The sequence below is a fragment of the Calidris pugnax genome, unplaced genomic scaffold (assembly GCF_001431845.1).
Source record: "Calidris pugnax isolate Ruff unplaced genomic scaffold, ASM143184v1 scaffold178, whole genome shotgun sequence".
NCBI classification, from domain to species: Eukaryota; Metazoa; Chordata; class Aves; order Charadriiformes; family Scolopacidae; genus Calidris; species Calidris pugnax.
In genome coordinates this window covers 739,073-759,335 of record NW_015090986.1, presented here as the reverse complement: position 1 = coordinate 759,335, position 20,263 = coordinate 739,073, and the positions used below count along the sequence as shown (strand labels likewise).

The 20,263-nt window shown below is 40.4% G+C and overlaps 1 protein-coding gene across 1 annotated transcript in view; it reads left to right on the top strand.

Moving 5' to 3' along the window:
• LOC106894885 (myotubularin-related protein 12-like) overlaps positions 1-20,016 on the top strand; it is a 21,664-nt gene extending 1,648 nt beyond the window's left edge. Inside the window, exons 2-8 of the mRNA XM_014953876.1 lie at positions 7,969-8,048; positions 9,252-9,391; positions 11,173-11,245; positions 12,462-12,592; positions 16,061-16,154; positions 18,580-18,703; positions 19,890-20,016. Coding sequence (XP_014809362.1) covers positions 7,969-8,048; positions 9,252-9,391; positions 11,173-11,245; positions 12,462-12,592; positions 16,061-16,154; positions 18,580-18,703; positions 19,890-20,016 — 769 coding nt within the window. The remainder of the gene's footprint in view (positions 1-7,968; positions 8,049-9,251; positions 9,392-11,172; positions 11,246-12,461; positions 12,593-16,060; positions 16,155-18,579; positions 18,704-19,889) is intronic.
• Positions 20,017-20,263: the final 247 nt, after the last annotated feature.

Here is a 20,263-nt window from a genome sequence, read left to right as displayed (position 1 = left end):
CCCCCGGCCGCCCGGTGCCTCCAAGGTGCTTCCCCGAGGAGGAGCGGGGGAGCTTGTTGCTTCTCGAGAAGGTTTAAAAATATATATATATATAATCGGTTTTAGGCTGGTTAGGTTTTTGTGTGTGTGTGTTTGTTTGTTTTTCCTGGTGGTTCGCTTGGGTGGTTGTTGTGTGCGGTGGCCAGGTGTTGGGCTGTGGCTGTGGCGGTTCAGCCGGGGCTCTCCTGCCCCTTAACATCACTTCCAGTCTGTCCCCCGTCCCTGCAAAACTGCTGGTTTTCGGTTCCCTGGCTGCTAAAGCCCCGTCTCTCTCTTTCCTCAGCAGCTCGGTGTTGCGCCCCTGGCCGTGCAGATCTTTCAGGTTGTTCTTCCTGTTGTCCTCTCGCTTATTCATTGGAAGTTATGTTGGCAGTCTGGTTGAAGTGGGTTTAGACTCCAGTTTACTGAGGTCGTGTTGCTAGCAGATGGTATGAGATCGGTATAGTTACTCGGGATTTCTTCATTCTTATTCCTGGTAAACAGCTGTTTTCTAGGAAAACCAGTTATCATGGAAACTAGCCATTTGTGGGGTTGTGTTTTTTTTTTCCCCTCCGTAGTTCTTTGTAATCTGTGTTAAACTGATTCTTCTTCAATTCTTCAATTCTCTTGAGAGCTTCCTAAGGAAGATATTTTGGTTTGTCTTGTTTATTACTACGGAGTTGGTCAGTGGTGGGACCTTGGAGGATCAACTGGTTTTATTTTTTGCTAAATCTGAAACAACAATGCAGAGTTACTGTGGCTTAAGCCAGCTCTGCTGTTGAAAACTTATGTCCTTATTTTGTGGTAGCAGATTTGGTTTTATATCTTGTTCAGCCCTGGTGACTTGTCGTTTCATCGGTTTACTCTAAAAGCTTTCTATCTTCCTTGTATTTCCCAGTGAAAATGGAGGTAAATGATAGGGTACAAATATTTGTGGAGTCAGCAAATAAATCTCTGTGTGAAGTCAGTCTTCCACCTTAGGAAGGTATGCTGTACAAACACACAAAAAAGTATGTGCTCAAGGAACTGAATTTTGTGAAGGTAAGAGCTTCACTTGTTGGACATCTGAGAGACACTTCACTCTTTAAACAAGGATGCTGGATGATGAAAGCTGGCTGGAAAAAATGGCCAGTGGGAAAAGGTACAAGTCAAATATATGTAGTGCAGTAAAGTACCAAACAATAAAGTGTACTTCAACTTGATTATAACTACAGTAATGTAACTCTTCCTGATGGCTGCAGGAAAAATAATGAAGATTTAATCTTCCAGTATTAAATCTGGAAGGTGAAGCTCTTAATGAAATATCCTGATGCAGCAGAGCTTGCAGTCATTTGCTTTATTTATTAATGCTGCTTTTAACTGTCTCCTTGATGCTCTCAAGTTTAAGAATTTCATGGCCTCTTGCAGCAGAAGCTTTGAAATACAGGCCTGGCTTCTGCCATGGAATTGGTGTCTCTTTCACAGCTTCAAAAGCTCAGTGAAACAGGTCACATTCCAGTCGCAAGTAAAGCAAGTTTAACTCTTTACTCTGTTGGGTTTTGCTCCCTTTTTTTACAGCCTATGACTGCCTTAATGGGGTGGTTACATTAGGAAGCTGAAGACTGTAGGTTTTTATGAGGATTGAAAAGAAAACTTCAGATATATGATGAAACCTGTGAGGTTAATTGGCGATCTGGAAAAAACATGTTAATTAGATATCCAAAAATAAGCAGAAGTGAGCATGTCTCAAGGAAATGTATTCTGTATGTATGTAAGAAAAATAACTTTCTGAATGCAAGTTTCCTGTACCTGTTAACTTTCACGTAGTTGGATTTTAAAAGTAGGGCTAGACTGATAGAACAGTGGAAATACTTCAATCCCTCTTATGTGGAAAATAGTTTGGTCAGCTGGAAACTTTCCTTTCATCAATATAGTGTGACTAACACACTGCGGTGGACTAATATCCTGTCCCTTGCTTGGGGAAGAGTATAGGTGACAGGTATGTTTAGTGTCATGCTTACTCTGGTAGACCCTGTCAAAAGGTGGGAGACAGCAGTTCAGGGACTTCACGGGCTTGAGGTTGCACGTAGATAGCACTTGAGTTAATCGTGGTTTTTTCTGTCAACTTATGGAGCCTTGCCTTGAGTCTCTTTATGCTTCTGACTTGCAACAAGATTTTTCTGTCAACCGCTACGCAATACGGAGCAGTAAGAGTAGTGTTATGCCGTAGTCCCCCTTGCTTGCAACCCCCAGAGTCAGTGGGCTTGTCCTTGAAAGGTGTTTGAGACCTAAAGCTGCTGCTTTTATGTCGGGGAGCACTAAAGTAAGAAAATGCAACGGGCAGAGCTGCATTTTGTTCCAGCCTCAGATTGTTTAGTCCTTCGAAGCTACCTGAGGGACACACTGCGTAATGTTCAGAAAAATAAAATGAAGTTGGCTTTAAAACTGCTTTGGGGATTGGTTTGTTTGAATATGAGAAGAAACAGGAACTCTATTCATGCTAATATATGGCAAAATAGAAGTAAGGAGTGAACAGAAAATGCTGTTTATTAAAGGAACAGAAGTGATTTCCGCTGTGAAACCCCAGAATGTCTGGAAAAGCGGTGTTTTTGACATGTGACTAAATATAACCTAGTTGTGCTCTGCTGTATGGAACCACAGATCAATCAATGGTCTGTTGAGAGCGAGACCGTAGGATGTTGATATTAGTGACACACTTCCCCTCAGGACAGACTTGGCTACCCTGCAGGAAGTGGGGTGAATACTCGGGTATAAAGTCAATGTTTTGATATGCCTGATCATAGACTAGGAGTAATTTGTCTATGGAGACATAGAAACAAGAACCAGTGAATTACTTTGTGATTTCTAATTCTAATATTTCAAAACTGAAAGCATGTACAGGGATAACAAGCTGAATTGTATTTTCCTTAAAAATCTTAATTTGAATAAAAAAGTAGATATCAAGCTTCATTTGAAGCTTAATGGGACTTTTTGTGCATGTATTTATTCCTAAAAGTTAAATCCTTCATATTAATGCCTATAGGATCTTAGTCCTTCTGTTAGCCCTTAAACTTTAGAAGAATTTGTTCTGCTTCTTCCTGCTTGTCCCTGGGACCTGGGGTGCACCTCGGGCTGCAGAGTTGTGAGGGTGACTTTCATATCTCTTGTGCTTTGTCTCTCAGACTGTGTGTGGCTGTTAGCTCATAACCACTATGAATACTCTTTCCTTGTAAATCTTGGTCCGGTATTGTGTGTTCTGCAGTGGTGACTTTTAAAATAGTACAGCTCTCCTTCTAAACTGGAGCGATGGAATCCAAGGGTGGCACAAGGAATAGGAGTCAGCGGAGGGGACAGCTGGGCTCTGGGCTGACGTGGGGGAAGCCGGGTGTTGAAGTCAGAGGAGATGAACGGGACAATGTAAGGAAAGAGGAAAGGATAAAAGATGAAACGGACATGGAAAAAACATGCGCTATGAGCTAATGGGCTATTGGATAATGGAGCTGTGAAAGGAAGGAAAACAAGCATTTAGAGATTATTTTCAGCACTGTCACTGGGGTGTAATAAGCATCTCCTCTGGATTGTATAATGTACAACATGGGATTGGGCTTGTTTGACCAAGAAATAGTCTTTCAGAAGATACTAAGTATATATTGTGGTTTGTTTCTGAATACAAAGTTTATATATGCTAAGCATGTGCACAGGTATTTCCTCTGGTGCGTGAAATTCCAGTGGAACTGTTAGACATAAGCTTGGTTTATTTTACTCAGGAATACTGTATTCCCTTGTTGGAGCACCACAACTGAATTGCCAGTATTTTAGTATGCAGTTTGACTTTTACGTCTGATAAAGCTGTCTCAGCCCTCTGTTAGTCTTTTAGTGAAGTGTAAGTAAGAAAAAATGAACATTCACAGCAAGCCTCACCACAATGTAGAGCTTTCCTGTGGAGAGATTTCTTGTGGGAAACTATATAATAACATTAGAATATCCTGTCTTCTCACAGTAGTACTACTTGCTGTCAGCCTTGAAAGAATCTGTGCTTCAGCGAGTGCTCTCGGTACCCTAGAAGTGACAGTTATCCTACTCCCTAGAAGTGATGGCTTCCTTCATTACTGGAATATAATAAACAATGTTTTTCCCAGTATGTTTATTAAAAATGTTGTTTTCCATTGTTGGAATGAACCTCTAGCACAAGTATCTGGCTGTGGATAAATGGAAACATTACTGTGGGGTAAGGTAGGTTCAGCGTTCACAGCACGTAATTTGCAGCAGAAGACTGTATGCACGGTCTCTGCTGAGAGTGATGAGTGACATCCAATATCAATAGGCCTGTATACACGTTTTGCAATAATGATTAAAAAAAAATCCATTTTTTTTGACAAGGTCAGTGTAATCCGGATGCTGGCCTGCTGGGAATGTTTTTCACTTTTTACTCATTTTCCATCCACAGTCATTTACCTCCCTGTGGAGAGGGAGGCAAGGAACTATTCTCAATTATGGCTCTAGGAGAAAGAGTAGGAATCTCCTGCCCTGTTAGGATCCTGTTAATGTAGGATAATTGCTAGTTTATCTTACTGCCTTAATTGGGTATTGCCTCACACATGGTGGCTCTTTTGTGCTTCATCATTTGGGAAAGAGATGCTTCTTCAGACAGGCTTGGGAAGTATATTTTAGCCTCTTTACATATTTTTTGGGGGAAAAGCTGAATGCAGTCCCTCGGCATTGCAAGCTGTACAGTTGTTCTCTATACTTGGGTAAAAATCAAAAAGAAGAGGTGAGCCTTTCCCTAAGAAAAAGGCAGTTTCTCGATTGTGTTGTCTCCCCTATATTGAATCAGAAAATCTGCAAGGAGCGTGGTGTCTCCGTTCCCTGGCACTTCATGGTTTCATAGTGCTATCAGCTGAAGTCGGTTTGAACTACCAAGAAGGATGATGCATTTTAATATTGTATGGTGTGATATGTCAGCCTGCAGTTTTGGTATAGTTTGTTACTCTGTACTGTTAGAACTGATGATTTTGGGGTGTTGCTCTATTGCCTACCACGGTTTACTCTGATAACCTGGAAAAAGGAATGGAGCACGAGCTTAGCACACAGGTGGGAAACATCTCTGAGTAAGAAGTTTCTAAAACCTTTGTTTCTGCCATTCCTCATCTGCATGCTGTCCTATGGGTGTCTGCTTTTAGCTGTTGCTGGTAGTAGGTTATATCTTGAGTAAGAAGTGCCAAGATGGTGCTTGGGGCATTCAGAGCGGGGAAGCTACAGATGGAAGAAGAATCTGTCTAGAGGAGTGCTTGGCTTCCAGTGGTCATAATGGGAAGTGCTTAACTTCAACACATAGTCGGAGGGTGAAGTTTCCTGAGGTCCGAGTGGCTTTAGCAGCTTGTGGAAAGGGAGAGACTTGCTTCTGCTGCTTCCCTTTCTTTTGTTTCTGTGCTCATCTGACCTGTTGATGAGCCAGTTCTGCTAACAATAGGCAGTAACAACAAAACCAAATGTAGCACAAGTACAGACTTTCCGGCTGATCTTAGGAACCAAACTACCTCACCGTGTATTCAGACAAACCCTGGCATAAAAGGAGTATGAACTGTATGACTTGATTAAAGGGGTGTTGAGAAGCCTGCACTTTAGTGTCAGCCAGCTCTTAAGTTAGGACTAAGATCTGTGTTGCCCCCGAACTCAAATTGATTAGAAAAATAAAGTTGAGACAAAGTGGAGATATTAGCTAAATTTATGGGTTCCTACACAATTTGCACTGACTCACGGTGAGTTAACAAGTTTCTTTCATGAAGATCTTTGCCTTCTCTCTTAAAAGAGCAACTATGAAATATGACATTAGTAGAATTTAATGTATTTTAATATTTACCCTTTGAAAATGAGTACAGCAGCTTGGACTCTTCAGCAATGTTGATGGCTTGCATTCTAGCTAACCCCAGTGCATATGTATGAAAAAAATCTTTAAAATATTTACGATTTTATTATAGGAATATAAATGTTGACTTTCAAACAGAACTCTTCTGGACGCTCAGCTCTTGGAAGCTGTTATATGTTATAGGAATTCTGCATATAGTAAGCACTTTGATGTCTGTGGGGTTTTTGTCAACAAAGAGTGAAACTGGATTTTGCAAGCCGACCTCAGTGTTTGACTGAGGTCTCTCTATTCTGCTGTGATGCTATGTAATTAAAATTCTAATTCCTTTCAGAAAATAACAAATTTAACTTGTAACCAAACCCCAAACCACTAGTTCAAAATTATTTGCCTCTATGAAACACTTATTGTAAAAGATTCACTGTATTTTAACAAATGGAAGTAAGGTCAGAGAACTTCTCTGGGTTCAAATATATTTTATTTTTGGTCATATCTGCCAACACTAGTATAAACTGGTACTCTTAGTAATAAGTATGAATGTTGAAGCAGTGTGTATATATAAACAGTAGTTATTACATGCCTTATGGTATCTCCCAAAGTAAAAGTTACTGGGAAGACACCTAGTGAGTATACTACTTTACTGTTCTGTAGCAGTGATTGTTAACATTTAATTTGTAAGCAAACAGGGTTGCATTTAATTGCACACAAATTGTGGCAGTAGAAGACATAGCTATAAAGGCAACAGTAAACCCAAAGTTCAGCTGAGAGCTACCAGTGGGGAAGAGACAACATTGGGGAAACGTGTATGTATTTCTGCTCTGAATGCAGCAGTGTTCAGTTTGAGCCATGTTTGCTTAGTAAGTTATTTAGCTGGCAAGCCTGAACTTAGAATAAAGTTTTCTTGTACAACATTCAGACTTAGAAGTCAAAGGCAGCAAACTGTATTTTTCTTTCTGCATAAGCTGCCAGATGTAGTTACAGATTTCTTTCTTTGCACCACCACAACTTCATTTTGTAACCTTTACCTCTTTTCAACCTGTCTTGAATGTCTCTGCTGTTCTCATGACATGGTTTCCTGGTGGTTTTAGTTTTGCTATGGAGTCTTCAAGTTTTGTTTTGGGTCTTCTGGGTGTTGAGAGCAAGTGTTTATATGAATGACCAAAGGGGATATTTTTATGCTCTTTAGAGGCTTTTGTTTCTCTGTATTTAATCCAGAAAAACTGTTATTGCTTATGTCTCCTTTTGATTGCTGGCCTTGATTTGCAATATCTGACTTTGGATGCTGGTGACAAACTAAAATTAGCATGCTTACTGCTGTGGCCCCAGGGAGCTCTCCAGTTAACTAATAGTTTTCCAGAAGGACTCCAGTGCATGAGAAGTGATTCCGACTTAGAGGAGGAAGTTCTGAACTGGCTAAGCAGGAAGGGTGTAACGTGTCCTCTCATTAATAGTCTTCAGCTGGAGATTTTAGCCCAACTATCAGTGCCTCAAGGCTAGAATAAGTGATACTGAGAGTTTAGTAGGTTTGGTTTGTGCACTTTGTGTCCAAACTAGAGGATATCCTGTGACTGGTTTTACGTCTTGGCTCTGAGATTCTGAAATTCCTTTTCCTATAATCTTGGTAGCACTGTTTAAGTTACTTTTGTACTTCGTTTGCAATAAGACATGTAAGAAAATCAGATACAGATAATGAAGGATGAGGCTTGCAAAACTGTGAAGGGTACATTAGAAATAAATATTAAGTCCTATGTGGAAAAGCTTATGAATGAACTCTGGGAGATGGTGGTGTAATACTAAGTTTATGCTTATCCATTTGCATGTGCTGAGAGAACTTACAAAATATTGGTAATGCTTTATTTCTGTCCGTTACATGTACAAGTAATGCATTTCCTCCTGTATTCACAATTGCATGTGACTGACACTGTGGGTGTTAAACCACTGAATTATTCAGCCAGTAGACTACTTACCTTTAGGAGAAGGAGCACATTGCGAATTTAATTTAGGAAGTTTTTCCCTTAATTTGCTTATTTGCTAGAATGTGAGGAATTTAATTAAGAGGGAGGGTGTTGTTTTTTACATCATGTGTTGAACATATGAACTTTGCTAAGTAATAATTACTCTTTCTCTCTTCAGGAAATACACATAAAAGAATGCATAGAAAAAGAAGTAAATCCTCACTTATTACCAGGTAACTGTTGTGTATTATAGTATTAGAATTAAATAATAAAAATTAGTCATGTAAACAATATTTCAATATTCCCATGTGTGCACCAACGTTCATATGACATCGGTGTCCCAAGTAGTAAAATAGAGGTTTTGGTGTAACAGCCCAGACAGGTTTAAATGTTTTAAATATCAGTTCTACATGGGTTGTTGAAAAAAAGTACAAAAATTGAAGTCTTTATAGAGTACAGTGTCTTCCTGTAAGCTGCCTGTGGAGAACTGTCTATACTTCAGTTTGCCCTGTTTCTTAAAAGATAAAGTTAGGTGTTTGGGAACTAAAGACCAAGAACTAGTGGATGCTTGCTTTCTAGTTGCATTGCTTCTACTTGAGTTACTTAGGCCTTTGATGCCTCATTCGCTAAGACATTTTTTTTTCTTACATTTACAACACTTTATTTTTAAATAATGTTTTCCAAATTTAGGAAAGATGAAATTATTATGATAAAATACAAGTAGAAGCTTAGAATAAATGTGTATTGTTCTGTTTGGTCTTCTACACTTCATAGGAGAGACCAAAAGCCTGGCTGACTATACTTATGAAAACCTGTTTTTACTTTCTTAAACTTGCTGTTCAGTTCCTGCTTATTTTAGGATTAGAACTTCATTGACCATTATTTATGCCAACTTGTGTTTGAGAACTTTAAAATAGCCCTGGGACCTGTAAAGAAAGCAGCATCTCCAGTCAAAGCTGTGAAAAATTAACTAAGATGAACTTGTAATAACTAACTCAAATGTTTCAGCAATCTTAGTAAGGAAAATTAAAACAGTTTTCAACTTGTTTATCGACTGTATTAACTACTTTGCAGTGGGCTTTTTTTTTCTGTTTTGAGTACATACTCGTATGATTGCTCTTTGCAGCTCCAGATGTTGTTCTCCTACCACCTGGAGTAGGCCATGATACAGTTCTGTACCTCTGCTTACAGAACCCCAAAACTTCTGCAGTTGAACAATGTTCAGCCCATCTTGAGTAATGTTAATAACCTGAAAAGCTCTCAGTGTACTGTTCCAGGAGTTGCCTCTTAGTCTTTTTGTATAACAGTGATGAAATATCTTCAGGGGCACAGTTATGAGAAGCTGTCAGGAGGTTAGTGCTAAGTTTAAGGTAACAGTTGAAATAATTCAGTTATAAATGTCAGTTATGTTGCAAGTCGGTGTTTCTTTTACACAGGTGAACTGTTGCTTTGTGAGGCAAGCACAGTGTACAAGTATATACAAGAAGATGGGTCAAATCGTGGCACCTACGGGAAACTTGTATGCACAAACTTCAAGATTGCTTTCCTTGATGATGATTCTGCTTCGGACGATAACGTAGGAAGACAAGTCTTCTAATTATGACCAAACAGGCTTTGAGGCATACACTGTTCTTGACTATATAATCATCTTTCTCTATATGGATACAGGAAAAAACGTAGATTTATAAAAAGTTTTGATGGCTGCAGACTAATTTTAATCAATCTGCCTTTGCTTGGTCTATGCAGATCCTTCTTCAGGCTCTAATGACTAAGTAAAAATGGTGCCAGCCTGTATGTGGACACTTACAAAGAGTTATAAAATATATCTAATGTATCTTGTGAGTTGGTGATTTTGTGAGGCTTAAGCTAAAAGAATGAATTGTTCTGAAAATTAAATCAATAGTTTGCTTAAACCTGATTTCTGAGTGCTTATCTAGTAGCAATTGCAAGAGTGGGAATGTCAAACATACTTACAATGTCATATAACATCTGGCTGACTTTGGGCTACATCTGCAGAACTGTTTTGGGGCTGCACAAGACTGAGTAAGCTGATTTCAGTGGAAATCCTGTAGATAATTGTTTGTGTGGCTCAGTAAAGCTCTGAATTATTCCATTCAAAGTCAGATGTTGACTGCAAAGATTTAAAAACCTGGCACTATTGAGTTGGAAACACTGAAAAAGGTGAAAAAGTCCCCAAATCTTAGAAATCAGTTGAATCTTGTTTCCTTTATTTTAGATGCTCAACTTGAGCTGTCAAAGGGCTGCCACACCTTTTTTTTATGTGCTAAGCATGTGAAGCAATCTAGTCTACTTAGGTGATAAAAGTGAAGGAGAGAGCCTGTTTTATTACTTTCCAATGCAAGGTGATCTTGATAGTGAAGAAGAATGAGAATATGATTTGACACACGTTAATTGTAGTTGCAAGTTTCTTGAGTAAAATTTCAGGGAGTTAAAATGTTGAACTGAGGCTTCTGTAGCCAAGTATAAATTTTTGGACCTTCTGGAATTAATTTGGACAGAGCTGCAGAACCCTTTCCACAGATCATGTGAGATTTATTCTAAAGCTGGTAGTGACCATGCTAATTTCTGTTCTGTAACTGACTTGAAATCTTCGATTTATAGCATGCCAAGTCAACTCTGTTTCTCTTAACAAAAGTTCGGTATTAGTCGCCTGATTCAGAGTACTGCAGACCTGGAAATAACTTGAGTGAGGTTAACTCTGTTCTCAGCTGTTTTCATGTAAAATGTAACTTGCTGATGTAGTGTACATCAACCTTCTGGCAATAGTATTTAACATAACAGTGTTTAATTGAGGCATCACTTAAATGTCATCTTTAACTCTGAACTCGTGGAAGGGAGCCCCAGATCACTTCAAGTTTGGCAGAACAGTAGATAAGAGAATTGGGCTCTTCATTTTACCCAGTGATAAATCTGGCTGTTATGTTGGAATATTCCTGGGATACTTGTTCTTTTAAGAGACTTTCTATTTCCTGCCAGGTTCTCATAGCAAGGAAACTTGTCATAAAAGGGCTTGAATTACATCAAGTTACTGTATTTCCTGTTTACTGCAATGATTCTAGTTTGAAAAGTGACTCAATAGAAAAGCGTGCTTTGAAGCTATTTGAAAAGTAAAAATACTATCTGCATTTCAAGTATGGCTGAGACACAGTTTATAAATTACACCTGTGCAACCTGCATCTGTCTGTATTTTAATAACTTTTCTTCACTGTTCTGCCTTACACAGCTTATAAGAAGTAATACTGATATCAAAATATGTATGGAATACATCTTTTACTTGTGAGAAAGTGCTACTGCGTAGTAAAGTGAGATTTCTAAGAATTTTTTTTCACATTCTAGGAGCCACAACTTAAGAATAAGATTGTAGGAGAAAACGACATAACCCTGCAATGTGTAGATCAAATCTATGGAGGTAAGTCAGCTTTCTCTTCATTTAACATACCTCACATTGAGTGTCTTATAGCGCTGATGCTTTTAGTTTATACTCATACCTCCTTTTCAGAAAACTGATGGAGTTGTCAACTAGGATTGGGCAGTCTGGAAAAAACAGCTGCAGTTGTATTTAATGATGAAATGACGATTTGAGATCTGTCAGAATCCAGTCTTGTCCCTCAAGGTTGTCAAAGCTACATCTTGGTTAAATATCTTGCAGGGACAGACAAAATAATTCCTTCAAAATGCCACGCAAAGAAGAGTGTAGTGTGAAAAGTCTGTGATTAAGATTGGTACACAACGACCCTCCAGTGTATCAGCTATAAGTATGGAGGTGTTCACTTCATTTGAGCCATAGTACTGCAGAGCAGTACAAGTACCAGATTCCCAAACTATATATTTTGTTTGTCTAAAGAAACTTTGGTTTATGAGATTTATAATGCTTTCAAAATATCAAAGGAGATGGGAAAACGAGGTTTTAATTTACAAGTAAATCAGTGAGTGTTTTGCAGCAGGGCTGGCAGGTATGGCTGTATTGCTAAAAAGGGTAAATGAGAATGGGGCTGGTAATTTGTACATAGTGGGGAGGGCTTTATTGAGAAGCCTGACTTTGGACTAGTGTTAAGAGTATTAGGAGTATCCATGAATGGTGGTTTGGATTCATACAGGAGCGTCCTAGGGGGAGACTACTGGAAGCTGGTGCTAAGACACTGTTTAGTTTCACGTACAATAGCCTAGCTGGCAGCACTTGAAGTTGTGAAATGATACATCCTCAAACAGAAGTGAACGAAGGCCTCTCTTGGGGATTTTGTGGTGGTTAAAAAAAAAATAGGCTTTTTTAGGAACTTAAAATTATCTCAGTTGTTTGGGGACTTTCCCTTGGGCAAAACTACTAAATTATGTTCTTTATGCATCTCAGAACTTTGTACATCCTAGGCAGGCAGCATGTGAACAGAAAAAATGGCTGAGCAGCTGGCTTACTGCAAGTTTGGTTTCTACCTTGCAGGAAATAGTTTGAGTGGGTTTAAGAAAAAATTGAGTGTATGTCAGTCTGTGTTGTAGGATGCTTGTTTTGACTTGCTAAAACTTGGGCTTGAATTAGGTTCTTGAGAATTTGGAAAAGTCAAGCAGGGATAGCTGTACCAATTGATGTCAAAGTTCTTTTTGATATTTACTTAGACTTTCTAATTTTGCAGTTTATGATGAGAAAAAGAAACTTCTAACTGGACAATTGAGAAAATACCCAGAGAAGCTAATTATCTACTGTAAAGATCTTAGAGTATTTCATTTCTGCCTGAGATACACAAAAGAAGAAGAAGTGAAAAGAGTAAGTATAATAAATTAATTTGTGTGTCTTTAAGCTTAGTGTTGGGTATTTAGCTGTGGGGATGAGGAAAGGATGATATTCACCTGGAGAGATCCCTTTAAGTGTTTTCTGGTTGAGAGAGAAGATAAAAGACTTTGATTTCTAGCTAACCTTACTCACTAAACATTGCTATGTGTGGCAGTTAAAAAGATCAGATGCGCTGGCTCTTTGAAGAAAACTGGAGCTTGTGAGTACTATATGGAACTAGCTTCGGCTCAGGCAAAATTGCAAAGCTGTTCAATTTGTAATATGTAATTTTATTACACTTTAGATGTTTTTCTTTTTCGTATGAAAGCAGTTATTTTCATAGAATGGTTAGACTTGGAAGGGACCTTAAAGATCATTGAGTTCCAACCCCCCTGCCATGGGCAGGGACACCTCCCACTAGCCCAGGTTGCTCAAAGCCCCATCCAGCCTGGCCTTGAACCCCTCCAGGGATGGGGCAGCCACAGCTTCTCTGGGCAACCTGTTCCAGTGTCTCACCACCCTCACAGGAAAGAATTTCTTCCTGTTATCTGATCTAAATATCCCTTATCTCAGCTTAAAACCATTACCCCTTGTCCTATCATGATACTCCCTGATAAAGAGTCCTTTGCCAGCTCTCCTGTAGGCTCCCTTTAGGTACAGGCTTTTCAGGAAGGTCTCCCCAGAGCCTTCTCTTCTCCAGGCTGAACAATCCCAACTCTCTCAGCCTGTCTTCATAGGAGAGGTGTTCCAGCCCTCATAATCTTTGTGGTCCCCCTTTGGACTCACTCCAGCAGGTCCATGTCTTTACTGTCTGAGGGCTCCAGAGCTGGATGCAGTACTCCAGGTGGGGTCTCACGTGCGCAGAGTAGAGGGTAGAATCTACTTTGCCTTCTGGGCTGTGAGTTTGCTGGCTCACGGTGAGCTTCTCATTAACCAACATCCTCAAGTCTCCTCAGGGCTGTTCTTAATCCATTCTCCGCCCAGCCTGTATTTTGCTTAGGATTGCCTTGACCCACATGCAGGACCTTGCACTTGGCCTTGTTGAACTTCTTGAGGTTTGCACAGGCCCACCTCTCAAGGCTGTCCAGATCCCTCTGGATGGTATCCCTTCCCTCCAATGTGTCAACTGCTCCACACAGCTTGGTGTTGTTGGCAAATTTGCTGAGAGTGCACTCTATTCCACTATCCATGGCACCAGCAAAGATGTTAAACAGCACCAGTCCCAGTACTGACCTGAGAAACACCACTCGTCACTGCTTGCTACCCTGACGTCGAGCCACTGACTGCAACTCTTTGAGTATGGCCATCCAGCCAGTTCCTTATTCACTGCATGGTCCATCCATCAAATCATTGTCTCTCTAAATTAGAGGCAAGGATGTCAAGTGGGAGAGTGTGAAATGCTTTGCATAAGTCCAGGTAGATGAAGTCTGTTGCTTGCCCCTTATCTACCATGCTGTAACCTTATTGTAGAAGGCCACCAAATTTGTCAGGCACAATTTGTCTTTAGTGAAGCCATGTTGCCTGTCATCAATCACCTCCTTATTTTCCATGTGCCTTAGCAGAGTTTCCAGGAGGATCTGCTGCATGAGCTTCCCGGGCACAGAGGTGAGACCAACCAGCCTGTAGTTCCCCAGGTCTTCCTTTTTTCCCCTTTTTAAAAATGAGGGTTATTTTTCCCCTTCTCCAGTCAGTGGGAACTTCACCAGACTGCCACAACTTTTCAAATATCATGGATAGTGGCTTAGCACCTTCATCCACCAGTTCCCTCAGGACCTGCGGATGTATCTCATAGGGTTCTGTGGATTTCAGGTTCTTTAGATGGTCTCAAACTTGGTCGTCTCCTACAGTGGGAGGTTCTTCATCCTCCCAGTCGCTGCCTTCACCTTCTGTGATCTGGGTGGTGTGGCTAGAGTGCTAGCTGGTGAAGACCAAGGCAAAAAGGTCATTGAGCACCTTGGTCTTGTCCATGTTCCAGGTGACTAGGTCTGTCATTTCCTTCTGGAGAGGGACCACATTTTCCCTAGTCTTCCTTTTATCACTGATGTACCTATAGAAGCTTTTCTTGTTGCCCTTGACATGCCTGGCCAGATTTTACTCTACCTGGGCTTTAGCTTTCCTGACCTGATCCCTGGCTGCTCAGTTTCTCTGTATTCCTCTTAGGCTGCTGGTACTTGCTTCCGCCTTCTGTAGGGCGCCTTCTTCTGTTTCAGGCTGTCCAGGAGTTCCTTGTTCATCCACGCAGTCTTCCTGGTGTTTTTCACTTCCTCTTTGTTGTTTGTCTTTTCTTTTCTTTCTTTCCCTTTAATCCTGAACCATAAGCTCTTGGTGGGCTCCTCATCCGTCCTCCCCAGGTGGAGCTCCATGCACTCCAGCTGGTCATTGACATAGAGGGCGACACCCCCTCCTCCTCTCCCATGTCTATCCTTCCATCCTGTATCCTCCCATTCCAACACTCCAGTCATGGGAGCCATCCCACTAGGAGTCATCTGTCATGCCAGTAAGATACCCCTGCAGGCATGCACACATCTCTAACTCCTCTTTTGCTACGTGCATTTGCATAGAGGCATTTAAGTTGGGTCCCTGATGACTTTCTGGTAACTCAAGTTCTTTTGTGTTGCTGTTTAACCCCAGCTGGCAGCTAGAACCACACAGCTGCTCTCTCACTTCCCCCAGTCGCGATGGGGGAGAGGATCAGAAGAGTAACAGTGAGGAAAAACTTGTGGGAAGAGATGAAGACAGTTTAATAGGTAGAGCACAAACCGTGCACGCAAGCAAAGTAAAACAAGGAGTTAATTCACTGCTTCCCATGGGCAGGCAGGTGTTCAGCCATCCCCAGGAAAGCAGGGCTCCATCACATGTAATGGGTCCTTGGGAAGACAGACACCGTAACTCCCCCTTCTTTTTCCCCCCGGTTTTATATGCTGAGCATGATGTCACATGGCATGGAATATCCCCTTGGTCAGTTGGGGTCAGCTGTCCTGGCTGTGTCCCCTCCCAGCTTCTGGTGTTCCCCCAGTCTGCTTGCTGGTGGGGCAGTATGAGGAGCACAAAAGGCCTTGAGAGCTTAGTAGCAACCAAAACCACCAGCGCACTATCAAAAGTATTTCTTATCCCAAATCCAAAACGTAGCACTATGCCAGCTGCTAGTAAGAGAGTTAACTCTACCCCAACTGAAGCCATGACATTTTCACAGGTTAATCTGAACGCCAAACTAGGACCTACCTACCCTTATTTAAATAATAAGAGTAATTCTTGAACTTGTACAATACTTCTCACTTAACCACGTAGATACAGTATTTTGCAGACAATGGAGAAAGCTTTCTAAAAGTCAGTTTTCAGATGCTGGGGGTAGAACCTGTTGAACAGTTTTGTTTAAAACCTGTGGGGGGTGGTGGTGGTGTGAAAAAATCTTTTTTACGCTGACGGTCTGTGTTTCATTATTAATTTTTCATCCTTCCCTAGATCGTCAGTGGCATAGTTCATCATAGCCAGACTCCTAAGCTGCTTAAACGCTTGTTTCTGTTCTCTTACGCATCAGCAGCCCCAAACTATACAGGTAAATGTTTTTTCTGTTTTTGATTCGTAGTTTTTGCATACTGTTAGTTCCTTCAGCAGCCTGGGACACTTAGTAGCTGAGTTTGTGCTTGGCTTATGTCTCTGCCCTGCTGGCAGATAGCCTCAGAAGATTCATTATTCTCTTGTTACATGTTGTGACTTGTTGCTAAAAATCTCTAAATTGTTTACTGTTGATTTCTGTGTCACACAGTATAGTTGCACAGAAATTTTCCAAGCAAGAGTAGCATCACTGGCTTGGAAACTTACTGTGATCAATATGTGCAAATGCTTTTCATGTGTTTCTGACTAGAGTGCTCTCATCTAGAAAATATTTTGCTTATTTTATCAATGCATTTTTCCTGTACTGTTGCAGTGAACCAAACTTCCTGCTCTTAATTCTTAAATTATTACATTTTTGGTGGCATCTGACAGAAAGTATTTCCCTTTTTGCTCTTATTTGCAAGCGATCTGCTTCTCCTAGGCAACTGCAAAAAAAAAAAAAGCACAGGTTTGCATAGCAAGATTCCAGTAGACATCTGACTTCCTCTTATAGCTAACTTGTTACGTAATCTTCCCACTTGATCAAGCTTAGCTGAATAATATAGTAAGCTGCAAAATTCAGGATAAAAAGTTGTCAGTGCACTTTCTAGCATTTCACAGCTTAGACTTCAACTGAAATAATAGCACTGTTTTGAATTAGGAACCTGATTCTTGGTGCCCCAGGAACACCCGTTCCTTTCACAGAGGAAAGTTTTGATGCACCCAAGGTATTAACTGGACACTTACCAAAACACGTCAAGTAATTACAGATCATTGAGGTTAGAAGAAACCTCTGGAGATCATCTAGTCATGTTGCTGTCTATCTGCCCCTGTTTAGAGTAGGGTTAAGTACAACAAGCTTACCAGGGTCATGTCCACTTGGGCTTTTAATATCTGCAAGGATTGAGACTTCACAATCTCCCTAGACACACCGTTTCATTAGTTGACCATCCTTATAGTGAAAAAGTTTATTTTTATGTTTACATAGGATTTGCTGTAGTTCAGCTTGTGTACACTGCCTTTTGTCAAGTCACTGGATACCACTGAGTCAAAATCCATCTTCTTTAAACCCCTCCCCTGCTTCTGCCCCCAGCCAGGTGTTTATACACACTGGAAAGATTTCTTGTCCCTCTGAACCCCTACTGAGACTTCTTTTCTCCAGGCTGAATGATCACAGCTCTCTGTCTTTCCTCATACCAGATGCTTTAAACCCTTAATGATTTTAACGGGCCTTCACTGGACTTGGTCCAGCAGGCCTGTGCCTGTCTTCTACTGGGGAGCCCAGCACTGGACCCAGCACTCCAGGCATGGCCTCACTGGTGCTGAGCTGAGAACAACCGACTCACCCAGCCTGTAGGCAATGGCTTTCCTAATGCAGCCCAAGCATACCTTGTCTGCCTTTGCTTGCTCAGGTAGTTTCTGCAGACTTCATCTCAAACTGGTGTTCAGTTTAAACTACAAACATCAGAAAGACCGTAAGTTTTTTCAGGTAGAGGCTAAGCAAGTGTGGGGGAAACCTAGTCTTTATAGCAACTCTGAAGTGTTGTGCCATAATTCTTTCATATTTTAATAACTATCTTCAATAATAGATGCTTAGATCTCATTCTTATGAAGATGTTACAGGAGAGACCAAGCAGACTTTAGAAATTGGGGTTTATGCCTCTTATAGTCTCATACTCTTGGAATCGTAACTCATCCCTTAGAGCTCGTTAATAATGTTCTGTTTCCAACTGTAAATCCAACCTTATCATCTTACAGTGGAGAGTTTCAATTTGCCGTTGTATCTTCTGTGGTAATTCTAGCTCTTTGGTTTTTCAGTATTAGCTAGTGTTGCAGGATACTTAATACTGTTGCTGAGTTGGCTTGACAGAAGTACAGGAAAAGTTCTCAGTTAAAATGATTGCATTCCTCCAATCAATTTTCTGCTCTTATGAAGTGCCCAAAATGTTCTATTCAGTCCAAAAGACCTGTCTGTGATGAAAGAGCAAACTTTAAATGAAATGCAATATCTGAATTGCAGGAAGGCTTTTGGTAGGACTGTTAATTCTACATGTAGGTCTCTATTACCAGATGCCAGTCAGCTACGCTATCATACAATGGTATTTGCTGCACAGCATCCTGGGTTTTAGGCTCGATTTGAGGACAGCCCAATTGTGTAGAAGTTCTGTAAGAGATTATTAGTTAAAGCCGTATTTGACAGAAGATGTGTTTTTAAAGATCAGACAGGCATAGTGTTGCACAAAGGCATTTTATCTTTGACACGCGGCTTTCCATACACGAGAGGTTTGTCTTGCTTACTTTAATGAAAACTAACTACTTGATTTAGGGATGCTTTCATGTTAGAATTCCTGGTACTCTGCAAAGTTAACATTATTGATGTCTGACAGATGGAAGAAACCAGACTGTGATGTTTGATACTCTTGAGGACTGGCGTGATGAGTTGGAGCGGACCAAAGGGAATGTGAAATACAAAGCAGTGACTATCAATGAAGGCTACAGAGTTTCTGAAAAGTAAGCTTGCCCTGGTTAATAGTGAACTTCAGACATATATCTCATGAAGATTTGCAAAAATCAGTGCTACCTTTGATGCTGAGCATCAGTTGTTAGAGTTTTTCTAGGAGCTGGTTTCCATTTTGGTGCATGGCATACTTTGATTTGAGACCTCAGGAAGTCATCTACATAATCCCCGTTCAAGCAGGGTTAACTTCAATATTAGGTTAGGCTACTCAGGACCTTGGTCAGTTAAGCTTTGAGTGTCTGTAGGGGTGGAGAATAGCACCTTAAAATGGCATAGAAAATTTGTAGCTCTGGCACCTATGCTTTTGTCATACTTACTGGTTAGCACGACGTTTTGTTAGTCCTGGATGTCTACTCCGGCAGAATTTGAATTTACATGCACGATGAGATTTGCTGTTGTTTTAGTTGGGGAGGCTGGGTGGGGAAAGATTAACTAGTTTAAAGTGTATCTGCAGAATGTGCTGATGAAAGTTAAGTTGCGTTGCCTTTAGTGGTAGGTTAGAGGTGTATAATTATCCCAGTAGTATCTATTGATGAATCCTTTAGGATGTACTCAAGGCTTTTTGTACTACTGATGTTTAATAGTCAAATCCTAGAAGGTTTGACAGACTTTGGAAACAAACACCAGTTTTTCAAAATAGTCATTAACTACTTATTCTAGAACTCTGTCTTGAGAGACCCAAGCTGAGCTGAAGTACTTTTCTTTTCTTCTGTGTGCCTTGAACATAAATAGCATTGGCTGATACTGAAATTCGTGATATATTAAATTATATCCTTGTATTGTGATGCAAACTGCTTGCAAGGCATGGAAATGGAGCTAGTTATCTAATAGTACAAAGGTATCTTTTGAAACAACGAAAAGTTAGAGTACCAAGGCAGTCTTAGCTATCAGTCTTGGATGTTATAATTAAATGTAGGACTTAATGGCAGCCTTGGAAAGGCAGGGTTATGTTGCAGTGAAAATAATGAGCATCTCAAGATCGGAAGAAAATATCTGATCCAGTTGAAAATAAAAGGCGGGTGTTGAGGACAGTATAATTATCTAGTAGAAGAGATTATTGTAGCTGTAAGAGTGAAAATATAATTAGCATATGGGCTAAAACACCATCATTAAAAGGAGCTTGGAGATGTTTCTTTGTTCAGTTTTTAAGTGCAAGAAACTCTTTTTCTGTTATCTTAGGCTGCCTTTGTATTTTGTTGTTCCCATATGCGTTTCTGAAGAGAGTATCTTGAAGTATGAAGGCAGAGGCATTCCTGTAAGTATATATGCATTGCTGAGGGTAAGAAATCTTATTGAGAAGGCATAATTTCAACGAGCACTTCAGATGTTACTGCATATGATATTTAGAACTTATTTTCAACCGCTCGTGCTTATACCTAGTCACCTACAGAAGGGGAAATAGCTGCTGGAAGAAGAGGTGCTTAAAGTATTCTATGTTCCCCTTAAACAGTGTGAAACAAAATGGAGGTTCACAGCCCCCATTTAGTTATATCAGGTGTTTATTGTCCTATAGTCTTCATATACTGCTAGTCTGCCTATCCTCCAGTCTGTTT